At 26.9% G+C, this 21,945-nt stretch overlaps 5 protein-coding genes across 9 annotated transcripts; all 5 read left to right on the forward strand.

Annotated features, from left to right (window-relative positions):
* Nucleotides 1–3,994: 3,994 nt before the first annotated feature.
* Nucleotides 3,995–5,805, forward strand: LOC123264446 (tRNA 2'-phosphotransferase 1). 2 transcript variants are annotated; one of them, XM_044727749.1, is made up of 2 exons: nucleotides 3,995–4,283; nucleotides 5,051–5,805. In XM_044727749.1, the coding sequence occupies exons 1-2, from the start codon at nucleotides 4,248–4,250 to the stop codon at nucleotides 5,630–5,632; spliced, it is 618 nt and encodes a 205-aa protein (XP_044583684.1). In that variant the 5' UTR covers nucleotides 3,995–4,247; the 3' UTR covers nucleotides 5,633–5,805. The 2 variants fall into 2 exon arrangements, with proteins under 2 accessions (XP_044583684.1, XP_044583685.1); XM_044727750.1 differs by having other exon boundaries at nucleotides 3,997–4,259.
* Nucleotides 5,699–8,459, forward strand: LOC123264444 (speckle targeted PIP5K1A-regulated poly(A) polymerase-like). Its single transcript, XM_044727747.1, has 4 exons — nucleotides 5,699–5,955; nucleotides 6,043–6,131; nucleotides 6,211–6,519; nucleotides 6,856–8,459. Exons 1-4 carry the CDS (start codon nucleotides 5,699–5,701, stop codon nucleotides 8,304–8,306), a joined length of 2,106 nt encoding a protein of 701 aa, XP_044583682.1. The 3' UTR covers nucleotides 8,307–8,459.
* Nucleotides 8,460–8,616: 157 nt separating this feature from the next.
* On the forward strand, nucleotides 8,617–11,159 carry LOC123264443 (TPR-containing protein DDB_G0280363-like). 4 transcript variants are annotated; one of them, XM_044727744.1, is made up of 3 exons: nucleotides 8,618–8,826; nucleotides 8,981–9,003; nucleotides 9,058–11,159. In XM_044727744.1, the coding sequence occupies exons 1-3, from the start codon at nucleotides 8,762–8,764 to the stop codon at nucleotides 11,034–11,036; spliced, it is 2,067 nt and encodes a 688-aa protein (XP_044583679.1). In that variant the 5' UTR covers nucleotides 8,618–8,761; the 3' UTR covers nucleotides 11,037–11,159. The 4 variants fall into 4 exon arrangements, with proteins under 4 accessions (XP_044583677.1, XP_044583679.1, XP_044583680.1 ...); XM_044727745.1 differs by having other exon boundaries at nucleotides 8,628–8,896; XM_044727742.1 differs by having other exon boundaries at nucleotides 8,617–8,826; nucleotides 8,981–11,159.
* A 2,210-nt stretch (nucleotides 11,160–13,369) lies between these two features.
* LOC123264447 (hydrocephalus-inducing protein-like) lies at nucleotides 13,370–14,299 on the forward strand. The gene is made up of 4 exons (XM_044727751.1): nucleotides 13,370–13,557; nucleotides 13,637–13,835; nucleotides 13,904–14,042; nucleotides 14,099–14,299. The coding sequence occupies exons 2-4, from the start codon at nucleotides 13,700–13,702 to the stop codon at nucleotides 14,232–14,234; spliced, it is 411 nt and encodes a 136-aa protein (XP_044583686.1). The 5' UTR covers nucleotides 13,370–13,557; nucleotides 13,637–13,699; the 3' UTR covers nucleotides 14,235–14,299.
* Nucleotides 14,300–15,381: 1,082 nt separating this feature from the next.
* On the forward strand, nucleotides 15,382–21,205 carry LOC123263014 (hydrocephalus-inducing protein homolog). Its single transcript, XM_044725527.1, has 6 exons — nucleotides 15,382–15,497; nucleotides 15,554–15,621; nucleotides 15,693–15,898; nucleotides 15,977–17,891; nucleotides 17,988–20,246; nucleotides 20,421–21,205. Exons 1-6 carry the CDS (start codon nucleotides 15,445–15,447, stop codon nucleotides 21,203–21,205), a joined length of 5,286 nt encoding a protein of 1,761 aa, XP_044581462.1. The 5' UTR covers nucleotides 15,382–15,444.
* Nucleotides 21,206–21,945: the final 740 nt, after the last annotated feature.

The following is a 21,945-nucleotide window of genomic DNA, read 5'->3' on the forward strand; positions in this document are numbered from 1 at the left end:
CTTCAAACATTTTGTATGCATTTGTTAAATATTCACAAAGGATTTGCATCTACAATTTGTTTTGTAATAAATTATCTATTTATGAGTTTAAAACTTGAATTTATCAATATTCTTAATATCCGGCTTGGTACTGAGCTTCATAAATCACTGAAACTATAGTATTACTCTTCTGCTCGATAAAAAATTCATTATTTTTATAAATTATTGAATCGAAGCCAAATGCGCAATACAATAGTAAAAATAAATCGGAAGTATTTCTTAATACGATGTATTGTCTCTAAATATAGAAGCGCTCTATAAAAAATTCATAAAGTATCCGAGGATTTAATGTAATTTTTATCAATTTAATTCGCAGTTAAGATGAAAAAGATAGTTATTAAATAAAAAATAAATATTTGTGTAGTATATTTAATCCATTATATGATATTTTAATAATTAAATAACCAACCCGTAATTTTTTTTAATACTAATAAAAACAAGTTATTTGATCACGTAGAAACAAAAGCTTATGATTCCCACTATTTTAATTTTTTTTTCGTATGAATTTTTAAAACCTCATTAATTTTTAAATTCAAAACTCCAATATTATACCTCAAAGTTTCCATTTAAACTTAGTCTCACTTTTATGGAGTTTTTTCTATTCTACTACGGGTATTAATCATCAAAAATCGATCCCTCGTGACCGGACAACCAGATTCATGTCAATATTCCGTTTTGTCATTCATGAAAAAAATCTCGTTAACTTTCTCGGAACAAGAGTTTTAAATGTTTCATCATAAATAAGGATGATTTTTTTTTAGATTTATCTTATCATTTATAAATTATGTCGCAAAAAAATACTACGGAACTATTTCAACTTTACGCAAAATACAGGAGATTTAAAATAAATTTTCTTTATTATTTAAAATTGATAATTTGTTAGCAATGTTAAAATTTAAATTTTATAAAATAAAGAAAAGTAATCAACTAAATCTTTCTCTCTATAATAGAAAAGCAAAAGTTATAGTAAAAATATATATTGTTATCTAATATATGTAAATTTATTATTAATAATTATTATTATAGAAAAATAAATTTATTGTGATATTTAAATTATTTCAATTATCCCAATTAATTTGTATCGTAATTGTTGGTATTTTTTCCAAATTCTTATTTAAATACTCTTTTATTCGAAATAGTCATCGAGTTGAATGAATTAATGTGATAGTTACAATTTATTTATTATTATTCAACAACATTTGAATTATTGCTAAAAAATTAATTATTAATATATACTATAAAAATAGTAGAAGACTTTAACAGTAAGGTATTAGAAAAAACTGGTATATTGCGAGAGATGAGCTTTGTAGAGGAGGTTTTATAGCTATGGTATGAGCTGTATTTTTTTTTCTTTGTCATACGCTTTGATTGAATATTACGTGAAGGGAGAATTTACGTAGTGCTGTATGTTTTAAAATTTAGTTTTTTTTTTATATTAATTTAACAGCCGAGACCAGTGATTGCAGTTTCAATCGGCTTAGCGAAACGAATGGAAATTTTGAAAAAACGTTTTTAGAGATAATAGATAATTTAATAAACTATTTCACCACAAAGCGTTTTTTTCAAAAATTTCATTCGTTTCGTGAAACCAATCGAAACTGCGATTGCTCTGCTGTTGGGAGTGCGACAGAGATAGTTCCGTTAAACTCCGTGAGAGCAAAGCGAGAAAAAGATGGTCTCGCCTGTTAATGTTAATTAGAATTTTTAAAAAAAGACATAAGTTGCTTGCATCATTTCTATTCATTAGTTACTAAATGATATTTTCATTTTGATCTTTTGTAATTTATGACAGTAACATTAAATTTTGAATGTTTAGAATTATAACTATAAACTTTTTAAAAAAAACTATATTTAACTTTTTGTAATAATAATTTTATGGTTTTTATATTTATATATTTAGTAATTAATTGTTTTTTAAATGGTAAATTTTGTGTCCACAAACTGAAAATTGATATTTTAAAGAGTAGAAATTATTATATGCTCGTAATATTTTCCCATTTGAGCCAAACATTTATTTTTTTATTCACTTAGTTTTTTTCTTGAAAAAGCAACTACGTTCTTCTGAAATAATAATAATAATTAATTGGAGTAAGTTAATTATGTTATTAAAAGAAAAAAAAAAGTTCTACTAAAATGATAGAAACCATAAATGTCAAAGCTCGATCATTTATTACTAGATCGAAATCACTCATCCACGAAAGTAAATAAAATGCATAAATAAAAATAAATCAAAGCAAAATAAATAAATGCTAATAATTATTAGTTTAATAAAAATAATAAATGTAGCTGAATGAATTAAATTAAATGATTAGAAATCATGTAAAAAAAAACTGGACTTGAAAACTCTGCAAGTGAGAACCCTGCCTTTCCGTCACTCGATTATAAGTTTAATGATTAAAATTCAAAGTATAACGATAACGAACAAGGCAAAATATTATTGCAACTAAGTAAGATGTAATTTAAATAAATATAGTTATTAAATAAAAATATTAATACACATTGTAATTGCGATTCAATAAAATTTATGTCGTTTTAAATTAAAAAATTTTCTTTATCTTTAAAAGTAAAAATTTTATTGCAATAGTTATAATCACTAAATAGAATAGAAATAATTGTTTATGAAATGTTAGTTGTTTATTTTAGATTAAAATGAGAATAAAAGAATATTTAACGGATAAGTATGATTTAAGATATTCTATTTCTATTTTAGCGTAACCACGAGGTCAACATGTAAGTATTAATTAACTAGAATAGGTCATGGATCAATGAGTTGGTTGCGGTGGTCTAAGAGATGCCAGAGAAGTTTTCAGAAATTTTTATGCGCTCAAAAATTTTCCAACAATTATTAAGATTATAAGTCATGGACTTAGAGTCTTTTTTTATCATAATTAAACAAATTTTAAAGATCATTAACTTAGATTATTTTGTTTTTTATCATCTTCTATTGATAATATTAATTTCAAATTTCGAACTTTTGATATACTCACAAAAAATCTCTTTAATCATGTGAATCGGGAGATAAAATTCTTCTTACAGGTCAATGTACCTCTAATAATCCTTTGAATATGTAGATCGATTTATCAAGTGGTTTTTTTGAAACAATTGATCAAAGTTGCTTCTTAAAAGTTGTCCAACGTCTTTAAAAATAGCTATAAGGAAAAATATTTCTTTCGAGTCTTAAAAAAAAAAAAATTTCCAAAAAGAAAAACCTTAGCTTCGAAAAAAAAAAAATTTATATGATGCACAATTACGTTAAAAATGACTTGAAAAATATTTTGGAACAAAATACACGGAGAGAAAAAATTTCTTTCGAAAAAAATAAGCAATGCTGTAATAAGAGATTAATTTATTAAAAATTTTCAACAATTTTATTTCTTATCTGAAAAAATAAAAATTTTTCTCACAGTAACTTTCTCGTTGATAAAAAGTTTTCTAGATTTGAGAAAATATAATTTCGGATGAAAATTCGCAAGTTGTCTATCTAAAACTACTTTTTTTTTCAACAAGAATGTTACGGTGAGAAAAATTTTTATTTCTTCAACTAACAAATAAAATTGTTAAAAATTTTCAATAAATTAATTGCTCATTATAACATTGATCATTCTTTCAAAATAAATTTTCTCTCAGAGTACATAATTTTTTTTCTTTCCGGTTGTGGTAAGTTGTGGTGTAAATTTACCAAAAAAAAACCCGCATTCGAAATACTCTTACAAAAATATTGTAAAAATAAACTCCGAAAATGGGGCTCAGTTAATTCATAAAAAATAAAAAAATAAATGTATTTAACAAACGTCTTAAAGTCACAATTAACTTAATTTCCTTCATATTAATCTCTAGAGAGTAGCGTTACTTTATATTTCGAATATTCGCTCCCTAATATGGCACTCACGCATGCGCATTCACCATGAAAAGTCACTTCCTTATCTACGGTAGAGGTACAATAAAATCTTAATAAAGTTTCGTAATAAACATGTCTACGTCTCAACTTTTCAGCAAGTTACTAACAAGAGCAAAAGAGACAACCTGTGAAACTTTTTTATAGCTCAACCACATCAAACACGAGGATGATTCGATCAAATAATGGAGGCCAGAGCACAATGTAGATGTAAACATATTTTATACTCTCAGTGTATAATCTCCATAGCGTGAACTCTGGGAATAACAGCGTGCAATCGTAAGTTGATACTCCATATTCAATTGCACGATAAATGAAAAAAACGGTGAGTTTTATCCCCAACACAGACGTAAATTATAATTTTACTAAATATCATTGGAACAAACATAAGTATGACAATGTTTTAACAGACAAATAAATTAACAATAACAGATATATAGTAACAAAATTGCATATCAAAACATTTCAAAAAACTTAATTGATACATTTTTATTTACTAACGTATTATTAGCTTCAAAAATTAAACAATGTTATATATTCAGTATTTTTATAATATTTAACATTTACAACTATGTTAATCATAACTAATTTTTTTTTTTATTAGTAAATGACGTAGATAAATATGATGGTTAATTATTTTAATTACAGCTGGTGTATTTATAATATTGAAAATTAATTTTTTGTAGGTAGTTAATATAAAACATTTTTTAAACTATAAATGGGTTCGTTCAAGTTTAAAGTCGTTCGTTCAAGTTTACTAAGTTCTTAGCTGGACTGAGCTTATTTATTTATTTGTTTATTTAAATTGATCATGGAGCTTAGGTTAGTATACCTTGCATTGTTTTCTTATAAATATTCTTTAGAGAGAATGTAATCAGTAATCATTTTTACTTTTTGATACAAGATCTGCCAAAAACTTAGTAAACTTGAACGAGAGCCAAATAACTTAATCTAATAAATAATTTAATTAATGTAATTTAACATTATGTTGTTTTATATATATATATATATATATATATATATATATATATATATATATATATATATATATATATATATATATATATATATATATATATATATATATATATAATAATGCTCTGTTTATGATTGCAGGATATTGAAAGAGATGTAAAAATCAGTAAAAAGCTATCATATTTACTGCGACATGGGGCTCACAGGGAAGGTCTCAATATAGCAAAAGATGGTTTTGTACTAGCCAATGATATTTTATTGAAACTGGATGGTATTGGATTACAAGATATCGAAAGAATTGTTAAAAACGACGAAAAACAGCGATATACGTTGATTAGTGACAAAGTTTGGAAAATCAAAGCCAATCAAGGACATTCGATCACTACCGTCGACAATTTGAGTTTAAAACCGATTAAAACAAACCCTGATTTTGATATAATACATGGTACTTATTATAAATATTGGACGAACATAAAATATCAAGGATTATCGCGTGTTAACAGAAATTATATCCATTTCGCAAAAGGCTTAAATTTTATTTGTGGACTAAGACAAAGTGCTGAAGTATTTATTTACATTGATTTTAAAAAAGCGACTGATGTAGGATTAGAGTTTTTCGAGTCAGAGAATGGTGTAATACTCTGCAATGGCAATCACAATGGTATTATTCAACCGAAATTCTTTTTGAAAGTCTTAGACAAAGATCAAAATCGTATCTATTAAATTAGCCTACTGCATTATTAGTTTAAATGATCGATAGTCATAAGAAATTACTGCAAAGTATTAAAAATGGCTCGACGATGCGAAATTTGTTCATTAGATTTGATCGACGAGTACTCATTTCACGGTCATTTGTTAGGTAAAAAACATTTGAGAAATGTTGATTTAGAAAAATTGAAAACTAAAAAAGAGCAAAATTCCATATTTGTATCGCCTTTACCACAGCGGGCTCAAACCAATGACATTATTGAATTTTTTACAAAATATGGACCAATACATTATTATAAATTTGGACCTAGATACGTGATTATCGAATTTAAAAATAAGTGAGTATATTGTTAAAAATAATTATTTTTATGAAATCTAAATTATTATTTTATTTCATTATTTAAATCATTATTATTTTATTTCAGAAAAACAGCAGATGAAGTATTATCAAAAAAAGTAGTGTATTTTAATAATTGGAAATTAACGATTATACCACGAAAAATTATTACTCCTCGTAAGTACTCAATGTTTTTTTTTTTTTTTTTTTAAATATCTTAATTTTTCGATTGAAGCAATGTTTTTTTTTTTTAAAGAACAAAACAAAGCTGAAAAGTCAAGAAAACAAAGTACAAGTGATGATGGTAAAGAAGATGAAGAGAGTTTTCACGATAAATTAAGATTAGAGTTGGAAGCAGAGCCGACATTTGAATCTCAGTTGACTAAATTTTTATCTTTAGTACAAAAAGACGATAATGTATTAGAAGAATCTTGTGATAAAGTTTGTATCAGTCTCAATCGAGTTTTCCGAAGTTCATTCCCATACTGCAAAGCCTTGCGATTTGGTTCTACAGTCACCGGACTTCACTTTAAAGACAGTGATATGGATGTGTTTCTTGATATAGGTAATTTTTTACAAATAACTTTATTAATTATTAAGCAACTGTTAATTTAAAAAAAAAATATGTGTATATACACGGAAAAAACATGATGACACTGGATATCATCCTAGATTATACTCAGTGATATCTGTGGTGAAAAAAAAATTCAGATAGTGGCTAGAAAAATCAAGATTATACTGCGTGATATCTGGATTATACTCATTGTAATCTAGATTATACTACTATCTGACTACTATCTACTAGCTATTATCTGAAATTTTTTTTCACTCAGTAAAACCTGGGATGATATCCAGTGTCATCTTGTTCTTTCCTTGTATATATATATATATATTTTTACAGGAGAACCAATCAATGACACATTAGATACAAATGAATCTGGCACTCATAATTTAAAATGGACATCAAAGAGAGTATTTAGAGAGGCTAAAGCAATCCTGTTCAGAAATCCAGCAATTTTTAATCATGTAATACCAATTCCACTGGCTAGAATACCTATTATTAAATTCGACCACATACCAACTAAGACAAACTGCGACTTATCATTTAAACATGGATTTGGAGTACATAATAGTCTACTTATAAAATACTTTCTAAGTTTAAATCCAAAATTACGACCATTAATGATGATCATTAAGTATTGGGCTAAAATTTTAGACATCACCGGAACTAATAAAATAACAAATTATTCACTAATAATGTTAATAATATTTTATCTACAACAACCAGACGTTAATTTGTTGCCAACATTAACAGATCTCCAATCATCGGGCTCTCCAGTATTTGCGAGTGGATGGCGAATTGATTTTAATAGATATTACAAACATGAAACAGAGAATAATTCTACTATACCTGAACTATTGCATGGATTCTTAAAATTTTATTCAGAATTCAATTTTTCTCTAAATTTAATAACACCACTCGATGGTATTATTCATCCGAGAATTAATTACAATGAAGTTGCCTATAATTTAGGCATAAATATTGAAAGTTTGAATTTGAGCAAACCAGTCTGTATACAAGATCCAATGGAGTTGGATCTTAATATTGCTAACTCGTGGAATGAACGTTTATTGTTAGATTTTCAAAAGCACTGTGCTGAAACTGTAAAGCTTTGCGAAGATTCAGCGCTCAATGATAACAAGTCTTTGTTACCATCTTTACTCAATCCGGAAGTAAAGCACAAGTCAAAGAAACCTAAGTCAATCCATATAGTTATTCCAGCAGGTAAATTTGAAGATTTTGGATTGCCAGATGATTTTGAACAGCGTGATGACATTGATAATAAACAAAAATATAAAGAGAATCATTGGTTCTCTGTTGTATATAAATTAATCCAAAGAATTTTTGAAAATATATTTAAATTAAATATTCACGTTACTTATGATGAAACAAATATTAAGCAAATAAAACTTGATCAAGAATCAGATGTCCATACCAATGAAAACAATAAAATTATGTTACTGTGCAATGGTAACTATTGTCTAAGTCGTACTAGAAAAGGTAGACTTTCGAGTAATCTTGATCCTACACTAAGTTGCATTGATAAGGAAATTCTTATTTCGGACAAAATACTAGAAGGTTTAAAAGAGAAAAAAGAAGAAACGATGATTAAGTTCACTTGTATTTTGGAAAAGAAAACTAATCCATTACACGTTTTTATAACAATTACCGATGCACAGGATTCAAATAAAGCGTTTTCAGAAATTGGTAATTATATGAGAAGTAAAATTCCGACAATTATTGATAAAGAATTTTTACATATGATCCAATATAAAAAGACTATAGTTTAATTTATACGGAACATGAATAAGAGAATTATTTTTTTTTTCTTTTTTACTTTAACATGGTCAGTAGAAATTTTTTAAGTTAATGGAAGAAATTCATTTTAAGTTTATGGAACAAGACTATGTTAATAGAGCAAAAATTTATTTTTACAAAACTATTATCAATCTTAATGTTATAACTTTGTTGAAAAAAATTTTATTTTTTATTAAAAAAAAAACAAAATATATATTTATAAGTACAAAATATTATACTGTACCGATTTAAATAAAGTTTGTTTTCAAAAGTTATAAAACTTATTATTCGAAAAATTTATTTTAATTTTGACTAAAATAGAACTAAATTAAAATTATTCTTAAGTATTTAGCGTAAGTTTTTGTTTTAAAGGCACAGGTTAAATATGAAAATTTACTAGGTGTGTCTTTTAAGGTTGACAGTAATTGGCACATACTTCAATTTATTAATGACTACTGTCATTAATTATGTTCCAGACTTACCATATTTCATTAAAAATTCGTGTGAAAAAATGTTAGCATTACAAATTTAAGTTAATATTAAATTAGTTTATAACTTTTCATAATTCAAGCATGGTCAAAAAGTATGTACTACTATCATGTAATTAAGTTATTATAGGTTAATGCATAATAATTTATTAATTAACCAATTAATTTTTTTTATTCAGAAAAGTATCCAACGAAATCAATAACCTTAGAAATGACAAATATTCCGGTGAAGTTAGTTTGCAGTCCAAATTAAGTCACACTATCGAATATGCAGAAAAAGCGATCCAGCACGATGATGAACCCAATAAAATTCAAGAAAAAGAAAGTAAGCCACCAGCTATTTCAAAAACAAAATTCACGACTAAAAAATCATACGAGTCCTTTTCTACTTCATCATCAAGGCTGAAAAGTTTTCCTGCAGAAGAAATCAGAAGGATTCAGCAATCACCAAAACCCGAAACTAATTTAAATTATCAACAAAATGATGGTCAAGGTGATGGTTTCCTTCAATCTCTGTACTCTGAATCATTAAAGTTGTCCGATAAGAATTTTGCACTGAATCAGCAACATTTACCTTCTACTGAGTATCAACAAATACCGCCTGAAGATTCAAACTTTTATCAAAAATCAGATAGACAGATTCACAGACCATTTGTGCCTATGTCTCGAAGTTTAAATATTCAAGAACCTCATTTTGTTTTTGATAACCATATTGATAATTTTCCAGCCTCAAATTACAGCATTGAGAATAAAGAAATGCTTGTAAATACTAATGAAAGTAATCTTCAAGCATCAAAAGCTTCTATGGATGATTTCAACCAGGTTAAGTATAAAAAAGAATCAGAAATTCGTGATTTTATTCCTCAAAAGATTGCGAATACAAGTATACAAATACATCCTGAACCTCACTCGCAGTATAAAAGTCCACAAGTATTGCATCAACAAAATACTCTTCAAGAAGTCCCTCCACAAATTTTTGCACACCATCATCTTGAACCAGAGTATTTAAATGCTATGAATTACGAGCCGAACTATCAGCAGACATCTACTTATGGAATGACTTCACCTCAAGATTTGATGATCAATCGTTTGAGAATTAATCACAGTAATAAGGCTGAAAATCAACAATATTCACATAAAAATTATCCTAATACACCTCGACAATACCCACATTTAGAAAATTCATTGGAGAGTAAAAATACCACAAAAAGTTCGAGTAGTCAACAGTATCATGAATATCCACCGCAAAAATTACCTGGATCTCAAAATAAAGAAATAAAAAAAAAAGTAATCCAATTCACTCCCGCAATGAAACATGACCAAGAGTTATTGATATCAAAGTTAAAGCAGCAGGGAATAAGTGAAGAAATAATAAAACGTCAGTTTGATGCTTTATTAACTGAGCAAAAAAGACAATTGAGTTACCTTCAACAATTAGCGCAGCCGGAAAACCCCGAAAAATCAAATAAAATTGTTACAAAAAGAAAAATAAGTAGGAACAGTGAAGATGGAAAACCAGAGTGGATGGCCCATATCACCCCACCTAGAATTACTTACGCTACTGTTGATAAAATTAAAACCAGTCAAAATACCATAATACAACAACAGAAAAAAAATGTTGGATTTAATAGTAATAATAAAGTGAATATAAATAAAAACTCTGAGCAAACGATTCAATATTGGCAGGCAAATGATAGGCAAAATGGAATGTACGTAAATTGTCGAAATTATCAGCCTTGGCACAATGAGGGTACTTCTACTGAAGACCGTCAATGTAATTGTCATCAGCGCAGCGTTGTTCAACATCAACAATATCCTATTCATCAACAAAATTTTCCTATGAATTCTGGACATTATCCAGCACAATATCATCCACATAAACAATATCCAGAGATCAATCCTCTCGGTAATGGTTATTTTATATTGTACGATCCCAGTCATCAGCATCAAAATAACAGAGAGATTACTTTTCAATCTAATCATCATCCTTTCCCGCATGACTATCGTAATTATCAACAAAACGGTGCTGGTTATCAGCAAAATTGGATGAGCAATCCGCATTTGAAGCAATATAATCAACCTCACAATTTTGAAGTGTCCAAAAATTTACAGGAAGGTAATTTGAATGAAAAACAAAGAAAACAAGTTGAAGAAACACCTAATACTGTAAATTTTAGTCATTGCAAGAGTGCTGCTGGAAAAAATCCAAGAAACAATGGTCTGCAGGATGTATAAACAGTAAAAGAAGTCATATTTATTATTTGATAAATGTCATAAAGGGTTTGGGAAGCGTGAAATTTAAATAGAATAAAGATAAATCTTAATGCAATAGCGAATAGGATTGTATTAAGATGATAACAAAGTATTTATTCAAATACTAACTGATAATAGCTTGAAAGTGGGATTAATTTTAAATTTATATTGATAATATTTTTGTGATGATAGATCTAATAAAATATTATATAGATTTTAGTACTAGTTGTAAATTTTACTGCAGCCAATCATGGTAATTTTATAATGTTGAAATAAAAATATTTATTTAGATGTTGAATGAATTAAAAATGAAATCCGAGTTTTTGAATAAAAATTTACTATTTTGAATTTTAAACAAAAGAAACTCAATTCAAACATGGAAGTCAAAAATTAAAAATAAATTATCTGTTTGCTATAAATTTTTAGTATTAAGTTCCAATATAAAGATTAAAAAAATTAACATGGCTCATCACAATAAAAAAAATTTTATGGAAGACATGCGACTTATTATACATAAAATGGAAAACTTGTAAGTGTACTTATTGATACTTTATTACTTGACAAAAAAAAAATCAAACTAACCAAAAAGTTATATGTGCAGAAAAATGGAGTCAAAAGAATGTAATATTTCGTGTCCCCCATTTGGGTGTCCTGAAGAACCTTGTCCAGGACAATTTATGAATACCGAAGTATGCGGTTTCATTAACATACGTTAAGTCCTGAATACATCTTAATTTTACAGGTGTCACAAAATTCATCAACATACTGTTCGGATAAAAATAAAAATTTGTCTTTGATCTCTACGTGTCAAGTACCATCGACAAAACCAAGATGTGTACAGCCTGAATCTCGAGTTTTACCCAACTCTCAATCTTTGATTGAAATTTGTTATCCGCCAGTTCATACTCCGAATAACTCTCTCATCCAAAATCATCAACAATATTGTTCCAAGTCTACTCCTTTGAACTATTTACATCAGCACTATATGTTTCAGCCGTCTCATTTGAATTCCATAAGTCAGTCGCATAAAAATCAAAATTCTATGCCGCCTACTCTTGAGCAAAAATCATGCCCGCAATCTTAGACGGTATCTATTCCATTCCGGTAAGAGGATTATTTAATATAATTCAGAAGAAAATTTTAAAAATTTCATAAATGTAAGGTAAAAGCCCCAATAGATGATCATATACTGGTACATGATCATCTATTGGGGCTTTTACCTTACAACAAATAAATTCTGAGTAACTTTGACGAATGAATTTTTTCATTCTATTTTTTTAGAAGCATAAAAAAGTAGTTAATTGATATATTTTGTTCGCTAATTAAAAATGTTGAGAATGAATTTTTAAAGAGAACATTTTTAAAATCTAAAAAAATAAAATTACCAATACATTTATTAAATATAATATTTTTTATATTTATAATGACATAATAATAGTTTCAAAATGACTAACTTTTATGATAATTTGCTCTATGTAGCAGTAGATATTTAAAATTAAAAATTAAAGTACTACTACTTATAATTAATTAATTTATACGTTTATATTTTCAGATAATTTTTATGATTTTACAATTTAATCAGTACAGCAGAATGATATTACAAAGTTAACTAAAGTCCTGTAATTTTATAATTTTTTATGCCTGCAATTTAAAGTTGAAAACATATTTGTATTTAAAAAACTATCACACAATATATTCTGGCAACAAAAAAGAGTTTTCCCTTATTTTTAATTCTTATTAATTATATTCTTAGGGCCAGTTTTTCAATCCAGGATAAAATTTTATCCAATGGTGAAATATATCTATATATTTCATTTATATGAATATACTGGCAATAATAATAATACTTTTATCCTGGGTTGAAAAACTGGACCTTAGATATTTTTAATTGAATACACTTGATGAAAAATTTTTTTCATTATCTAAGATCATAAGTAATACTACAAAAAAAAGACTCACTAATAGTTGTCAGTAATATTTAAACTAAATAGTCAACTTCATATTAGTCTCATTTCATATCATTATAAATGTCAACATTGACTTATCTATAATTGAAAATATTTATTAATAATAATTATGAATATTGAAGAATCAAGGAACAAATTAAATGAAAAATCCGAGTCAATGCTGAATATCATGAATAGATTATTTGAACTTATCGTCCGTAAAAGAAAAAGAAAAAACGAAGAAAATAAAACGAAAAATAATTTAGTCAGTATATTAAGATTTAATTATCTTTAATATTTTAGACATTTTAGAAATACTATTTTCATTTATATAATATGATCAACTATAGATCACACTTTACACTTCGGAGTACAAAAATTTTCTGTTAAATGATGAAAAAAAGAAAAATAATTCAGCTTGTTGTTCAACAAAATTGACATTTTCTGACACAAAGTGTTCAAGCACTTTCAAAATTGTTCCAACTGAAATAATTTTTCGTCAATGTACTCCAGGAAATATTTATAACACACCATTGACTATAACGAATATAGATAAAGTAAAAACAAATCTTCCATTTAAATCACATTTATAAAATAATAACTCTCATACTTAAGTACGTGATTAAATTTTAATAGATCTCGCATGTATTCCGTTTGACCTATGACAAAAATTCACCGTTTGATGTAAATGCTAAAAAAATGTTGATCAACCAGAAATTAGCCCCGGGAATGTCTCTAAATTACAATATAAAATTCATACCTGAAGAAAAAAAAGATTATTATCATCAACTTGATGTTGTGACTGATTGTCAAACTTTTTCAGTTCCTCTTATTGGTATAAATATTTATTTATTTTAATTAATAGCGGTATAACTTACATATTTATTAACTATAGTGATTCAGCAATAGGACCACGAGCTCTTCTTGACTTTCCTGATCAAATATGGATGCCTGAGACGGCTGTAAAAATTCCGTCGTCAAAAATATTTTTAATTCAAAATATTGGAAATAAAAATACAGAGTTTACATCGTTTTCTGAAAGGTTTGAGATACATTAATAATATTAAATTTTAACTTACTTTAATTTTATCATTTTAGCGAGTATTTTTCAATTGAACCAGAGAGTGGAATGATTATGGAAAAAGAAGCTGTTCAATTCAGTGTCAATTTTATAACTTCAAATTCTGGAAACTTTTATGGAATTATTTATCTTCAATATGATACAGGTGTATGAAATGCTTATAATTATTAATTATTAATTTTTCGAGATTATTACTAAGGTAATGGTTCTTTATTCTTGTCAGGAGAGCTAATAAGAATTGATGCAAAAGCAAATGCAGTTAATTGTAATATATACTTAAACAATGATCAATTAAGAATCGAAGATACATTTATTGGTTTATTAACCAATGGAAGGTTAAAAATCCATAATGACAGTGATTACTTGATTGAATTCCAATGGGTGAAATATAAAGACCCTGAAACAGACGCTTGTCACAAAAAAAAGTATAATGGTCGATTTAAGAATTTTGCCTCCAAAATTTAAATTCTTTTTTATTTTTAGACTGACTAAAAAATTTGGTGTAACGAAAAATGCTAAAAGTACTAAGCACACTGGGTTGGAACATGATGATATTTGTCGTCCAGAAGTTTATGAATCAATCTGTGAAAGAATTAACACAGACGAAATGACTTCAGTACTAAAAGAAAATTTTACTTATTCGAATAATCATTTCTCAATAACACCAATCGTATTAAATTAATTTTTTTTTATTTAATTTTATAATCTAATAAAATCTATATTTTCTTTTTTATTTAGAAAGGAAAAATATTACCCAGAAGTTTTACAAACGTTATTGTTGACTTTCAACCAATTTCAGTTGGAAATTTAACGAGTACTGCTTACTTAGAAGTTACAGGTCGTGTAGAAAGAATACCAGTAAAGTGAATAATTTTTTTAATTAAAATGACAAAGAATAATAATTAAGATCTAAGATTTTTCTAAAATTAATTATTCAGCTCTTCAGATCTAAATTATTATTTTGCTTTAAAATTAAACTTGATAGAAATTTTCCTTGAAATTAATTTTAAGGCTTAGTGGAGTTTCTAAAGGTCCTGTTATAAAATTTAAAAATCCGATAATCAACATTGGTGATGTTTATATATTTACTGCACACAATGTTCAAGTCAGTATTTTAATATAGAATAAAAATATGAAAAAAATTATAACAATAATCCTAACTATTTATGATTATTATTATTATTAACAATAGGCTATTTGTAAAAATGAAGGACTGCGTACCGTAACGTTATCTTATAAAACAAAACTTGATCACGACAATTGTACTATAAACGTTACTCCAGAACAACAAAAAATTAGAGCAGAAGAATTTTCTTCTTTTAATATAACTTTTTTATCATCAAAATACGGTCAATTTACTGAAATGGTAGATTTTAAAACTGAAGAAAGTGACGAAATTATAACTCTTTGCATTAAGTATGAAATAAATCTCTTTATAAGGTAAAATTTTGTAACATTGACTTTTATTTTAGAGGAAACAGCATTCTACCAGCCTTAAATTTTGATAAAACTCATCTTAACTGTGGTACAACAGCTTTAGGTAATTTATTGCAATTAAAAATGAATCTAAAATTCGCTTACAATTTGACAAGACAGTTTATTTTTCAACAGGATTCACTTCAGAACATGAAGTTACACTTTTAAACGACTCTCCAGTATCCGTAAAATTAAGTTTAACTATTCCAGATGGTAACGAGTCTCCAGTAACTTACGAGTCTTTTACTTATTCCGCACCAAATTTAGTATCAAACCCCAAAGAATTTTTTATTCAGCCTCAACAATTTATCCTCAGCGCTCAAAGTTCTCGTAACATTATTGTATTATCCTATTTTTATTTTTACATAATTTAACTTTGAAAAAATAATAAAATTTATTAATTAAAGTTGTAATTTTAGATCAATTTTACTCCAAATATTGCCCGAGTGTCAAATACATGTCTCGAAGTAAAATTTGATGGATTCGACAGTACTCCAGTAACTCTTCCAATAGTTTTCAAAAGCGAAGCTGCTTCTCTTGAAATAGAACCATCTGGATATGTGGTTGAATTTTGCTACATTAATTTTCCATTTACGCTTCACTTTACGATCAAGAATAAATCAGACATAGAAGGATTCGCTTACAATAAAAAACAATCATCGAAGAATTCGGCTATATTTTATTCAATGTCACGACAATTGTGGCATTTAAAATCAAATGAATCCAAGTGTTCATCAGTAACATTAATACCAACTAAATATGGAAGGCAAAGCATTGAGATACCAATTATGACATTTGGTAGTTTGTATCCTCAAACTTTAACTATTGCATACAATTGTCAAGGAGCTACTGTTTTGTCAATTCCTTCAGAACTCGATTGGGGAGAAGTGCAACTTCTTGAAAAAAAATCAATGTCATTTAAATTGGTTAATTATTCTCCGGTACCAGCTTACTTTGAAACAATTATAAGCAATAGCAAATCACCTTGGTCACTATCAACAACTTCTGGTGAAATAAATCCTCTTAAATCCGAAAATATAACTGCAACAATATTTATGAGAGAAGGTAAACAATTATGTGATATTATATTCGTTTCAGTATTGAACGGTTCGACCATCACAATTGTGTTAAAAGCTTCTGGCATCGGATCACCAATTATTATTGATCCAAATATTTTCCCCACATTTGACATGGGTTGTTTTTTTAATAAACAAAAAAACTGTTTATCATTAGTGGTCACGAATGAAGGCAATCAGTTAAAAAAAATTTTTTTTTCTTCAATAGAAATCAAAATGATGGAAAGTGATAAACTAATTACGCATAGTAAAAAATTTTTAGTAGAGCCATTTTTAATAGATTTATTACCACGAAATAAACAAAAAATAAAGTGTGTGGTATATTGTGAAGAGCTTGGAAATATTTCAGAAGAATGGTGGATTTATAGCTTATTACCAGGTCAAAAAATGTATGAGTTGATTGGAAAAAGTTTGTTTTCGGCAAAGTTTATCAAACCATTGATAAATTTTAATAAAAATAAACTTTCGTTTTTCATAAACATTGGGTCTAATTCAGAAGAATCATCAGAGAAGCTCATCGATAAAATTGAAATTACAAATACATCCGAGTTAGATTTACAAGCGCATGTTTCTATCAGAACACCGTTCAGTTTGCTTACAGATAAAAATTTATATACTCAAAGCATTGTAGTAAATTTTTGTCATAATTTAGCAAGCAGTATACAGATTTGTTTTACACCTCTGATAAGTGATTCGCAGTATTCTTCAAAAATATACCGAGACATCTTAAAATTTGAGTATGAGTATCCAAAAGTCGACGAAATTGAATGTGAAGCTGTGATAATATATCCTAATATAATTATTGACCCTGATAGTCTACAATTTGACTTAATTTTAGGGAGTATAGTTGAGAAAGAGATTACATTGATAAATGAAGGACCGGTCACTGCTTATTACCAATTTTACTGGGCCAATGAAAATATTGAATATTTAAAAATAAAATCTGTTTCTCTTACTTCTGTCAATAGCCCAACCAAATTAACGACGGATGAAATGGATTTAGAAAATGGATTCGAAATATTTAAAAGGAAACTTTCTGAAGAAAGAGTTGAAAATTTTATTAAACTGTTGCCAATGGAAGGATTCGTTCCGCCAATTTCTAAAAAGTTAATTACTTGTACATTTTACACTCAAGATCCTTTACTTATAAAAGCGAAATTACAATGTCAAGTTTTAAAAGGACCTTTAATAAGTATTGAAGTTGAGGCAAAAGCAGATACCGTGAGATACCATTTAAGTACAAAAAATATTAATTTCGGTAATAAATTAATTTTTCAATATCATTATGAAAAATTCACTCTTAAAAATATTTGTAATATTCAAATTGATTATAAATTATATATTCTTCCTCAAGAGAATGAGAATCTTACGAGAATTTTTTCAATAAATCCAAAGAAAGGGTTCATCAAATCAGGAGAAACTGCTGTGATTATACTTCAATATAAACCAATTATTCCAGGATACGTTGAAGAATTTTTTTACCTCGACATTGAAAATTTATCGCCGGTTAAAATTAGTATGCAATGCCATGGAATATTTCTTCAAGTGTATTTACCGTTACCAAGGGCTGATAATGATAATTTAATTTGTGATGAATATTGCGCTCTTCAATATTTTGAAGATTTGAATAATAACGGAGAATTAAACAACAAAAAAAACAGCTCACAAATAATTTCAGAAGCTGATCTATCAAGACTTACTTCAAATGGATGGTATGTAGTTAATTGCTATGAATTACCGCAAATTGTGGACATTAAAATGTTTATTGAAAGATATTTTGCAACGGAATTCATAAAAAAAAATAATACACCTTTAGACGATTATATTGTTACCTATGTCCTAAATTTAGGATATGTTGTGGCTGATCAATTGACTAGTCATTCTTTGACGATATTAAATTATTCTCCTTGCAAATTATTCATCGAATTAAAGCAACCAAAAAGTCAAAAGTATTTATCAAAGTATGGCATTACAATTAAATTTGAAAACAGAATTCTAGAGCCTGCGGAACTTTGTGTTCTTGAAATTTCAATTAATCCATCAAGCAAAATTTTTCTTGATAAAACTGATGAAATTAGAAGAGAAATTTTTATTGAAGTCGCTCATGGTTGTAAGGTTTCTATCTTAATAATAGGAGTTATCACGTTTCCGTCCTTAAAAACAAACACAAACTATATTGACTTTGAAAATATTTTTATTGGAGAATGTAAAGAGACACCATTGTTAATTGAAAATGATGGTTTGATTGATTGTCGTTGGAGGATAAAATTGTCTGATGAAAATTTAATGTCAAGCTCGTTTTACTTAATTGAAACAGAGGGAATCACTTCTCCTAAACAACATATAGTAATTAATATCCGTTTCAAACCACATAAATCTGGTTACCACGAGACTGACTTAATTATTTTTATAGAACAATCCTGTGAGTCTATAAAAATAAAATTAATTGGCAGAGGAGTAGAACGTAAATTAAATATCAGTGAACCTTCAATTGATTTCTTCGCAAATCTTCATAACTCATCAAAAGAGCATATTTTTTATGTTGAAAATCCAAATGTTTGTCCAATTGAATTTTATTGGGAGCATTTAGATAAAATAAGTAATGAAGAAAACAAAATTATTCACGTATTGCTTACTTATTATCAGGCTAATGAAATTTTTCTACCAATAACGAAAATTGCATCACAGCTTCCTCAGAAACTTTACGAATTTTATTATTACTTGGTTGATAATGCAAAAAGTAGAAATATTAAAAAGAATATAAATAATCTAAGTGACAAATTTGTCAATTCAAACAATTCGTGTATGACTTCAGAATATAAAGATATAAAAGAGTCAATTTCTTGTGATGAAACTGAGAGCTTGATTTATTTTTATATTAATAATCTTCATAACCAAGATGACTTCTGGAAAACTCGTAAAGACCCAATTAAAGAAATAAATGATGATTATTATTATTATAAATTATTGACTAAAAAAATTTGTATTGTATTTCACGGAGCACCCTTTACTTCTTATCAAGAAACTGCGTGTCGAGCTGCTAGAAAAATGAACTTACCATTATTAAATTTGAACACTGTAATTACTGAATTTATTGCTTTGAAAAAGTCACCGAGTGCGATCAAAATTAAGAAAATAATATATCAAAAGTACGAAGCGTTACTGGCTACCGTAAAAGATCAATTAGAAAACTTTGAGTTCACCACAAAAATTAATGATTCAACTCACAAAGAAAAAATATACAATCAAGAAGTCAAAATTAACAAATTGAAAAATGAATATTTATTCAACTTTTCTAAACCGAAAATAAATTATCTCATTGATAGTTTACAAACCATTCCTAGTATTGAGGAATTACATTCTATGGATCCATTTAGTTGTTTAGAGTATAAAATCGAAGGAATAAATTTGATAGAAAGCATTATTAATTGTAAAAAAAAATTAATCGATAAATCAAGTATTAAAATCAAAAAAAGAAGATCTAAATCTAAGCATGGAGAAACTTTTCTTGATATTGACCTAAATCTATTTAAAGAAATTTTAAAAGAAATATTAGAAAGTGATCATTTTAGAAAAGGTTTTGTTCTTCAAACTTTAGCTAATAATTTTATAAAAAACCAAGTAGAAATATTTTCGTTAATTATTAATCACAGTTCGATAAATTTTTTATTTTTTATAACTTTTGATAATTCATTGGAATTATATGAACGGAAATTAATGGAAAACTTGACTGAAATAGAAGAAAAAAATAAAACTCTAAACACTAATAATAAAACTTTTCCATTAGCTTCAAATCACGACTTTGAAGATCAAAGTGTCATTACTGAAAAAAATTTAGATCCAATTATCAAAACAGTTGAACAAAACTGTTCAGGAAAATTGTTTACAGTAAATAAAAACCACAGAAAATCAGATTCGGAGTCGAACATTTGCAATAAACAAGAATCGAAAAGAAAATTAAAAAGTCCAAAAAGCCAATCCCTATGTGAACCTATTTTATTTGAATTGAGTGATAAAGAAGACGAAATCAAAAAGAAAAAGAAATCAAAATCTGTGGTTAAAGCGTTTAATACTTATAACTCGAATTTAAAATCAATGTTAAGAATAATAGACAATTGGATATCTGCATCAGATATGAATGATGGTCATCGATGGCATGCAAAATTTAGCGATCCCTGGGACCCTCGAATTTATGATTTGATAATCCATCAACTACTCGAGAGTGATTTTGTCAATAAATTATCTATTGAACAAATGCGAGGTCTAACTCTTAATTCTAAGTTCTACAGAGTCCTAACGAAAACACAACAAAGAAAATTATCTAACAGTGATGACCAAGTATTCAAATTGTATTCTTTACCAAATTTTAGTACAAATGATATGTCTGGTACACAAGTTGAGGGCGTTGAACCACGTTTTGCTATGCAACCTGGTGAAGTTAAATACTTTAAAATTGTTTTCAATCCTGAAAATATCGGTACTTTCCGGCGAGAATTTTTTTTAGGTGTTATTGGGAATGATAAAACTTATAGCATCAGTGTTAACGGCATTGTAGATAATCCGATTCTGTAGAATAATTCTCATGATATTCTCAACACAGTCAATATTTTTGAAATAAAACTATAACTATTTTTTGTGTGATATTTAATAGTTTCATTTTCATAAACTACAAATATTTTTTATAAACCCACAAAAATATAAATTATTTAAGTCACAATAAAATATTACAACAAAAATATTAGAGAAAACATTATTAACAATAATCTCATAAATTATTAAATTGTATTGATTATCGTTTTAAAATTACAATATAATTAAAATAAAATACAATCACAAAAAAAGTATCTTCCAATAATTGTATTAATATTGCAATAATTGCATAACAATTAATATTGTTCAAAGCTCAAATTTTTTCCGCATTGAATATAAATTAAAAATAGACAACTCGAAACAGTTAACTATACTTTGAATCCATTACAACAATTCTTAAAACATCCAAACCTATTAACATTATCGCACAAAATTCCAGCACACATATTAACAGTTGTACATTTACAGTATTTATTTACATTTCTTAGTAGCTTATAAATAAATAGTAACAGTAATTGAAACAATATTCATGAAAATATTTCATCACTTGCATATGACGTGAACACAGTATTGATTTTTGCAAATGATTATCGTAAATGAAGGTAAATTAGCTTTATAATATTGAGATAATTAATACTAATGTAATTTTATTTGGTATTGAAATATAAATTAAGTGAGTTTAATAAATTATAAACGAATAGTTCTTGCTTTCTTAAAAAAAT

The sequence above is a fragment of the Cotesia glomerata genome, linkage group LG4 (assembly GCF_020080835.1).
Source record: "Cotesia glomerata isolate CgM1 linkage group LG4, MPM_Cglom_v2.3, whole genome shotgun sequence".
NCBI lineage: Eukaryota > Metazoa > Arthropoda > Insecta > Hymenoptera > Braconidae > Cotesia > Cotesia glomerata.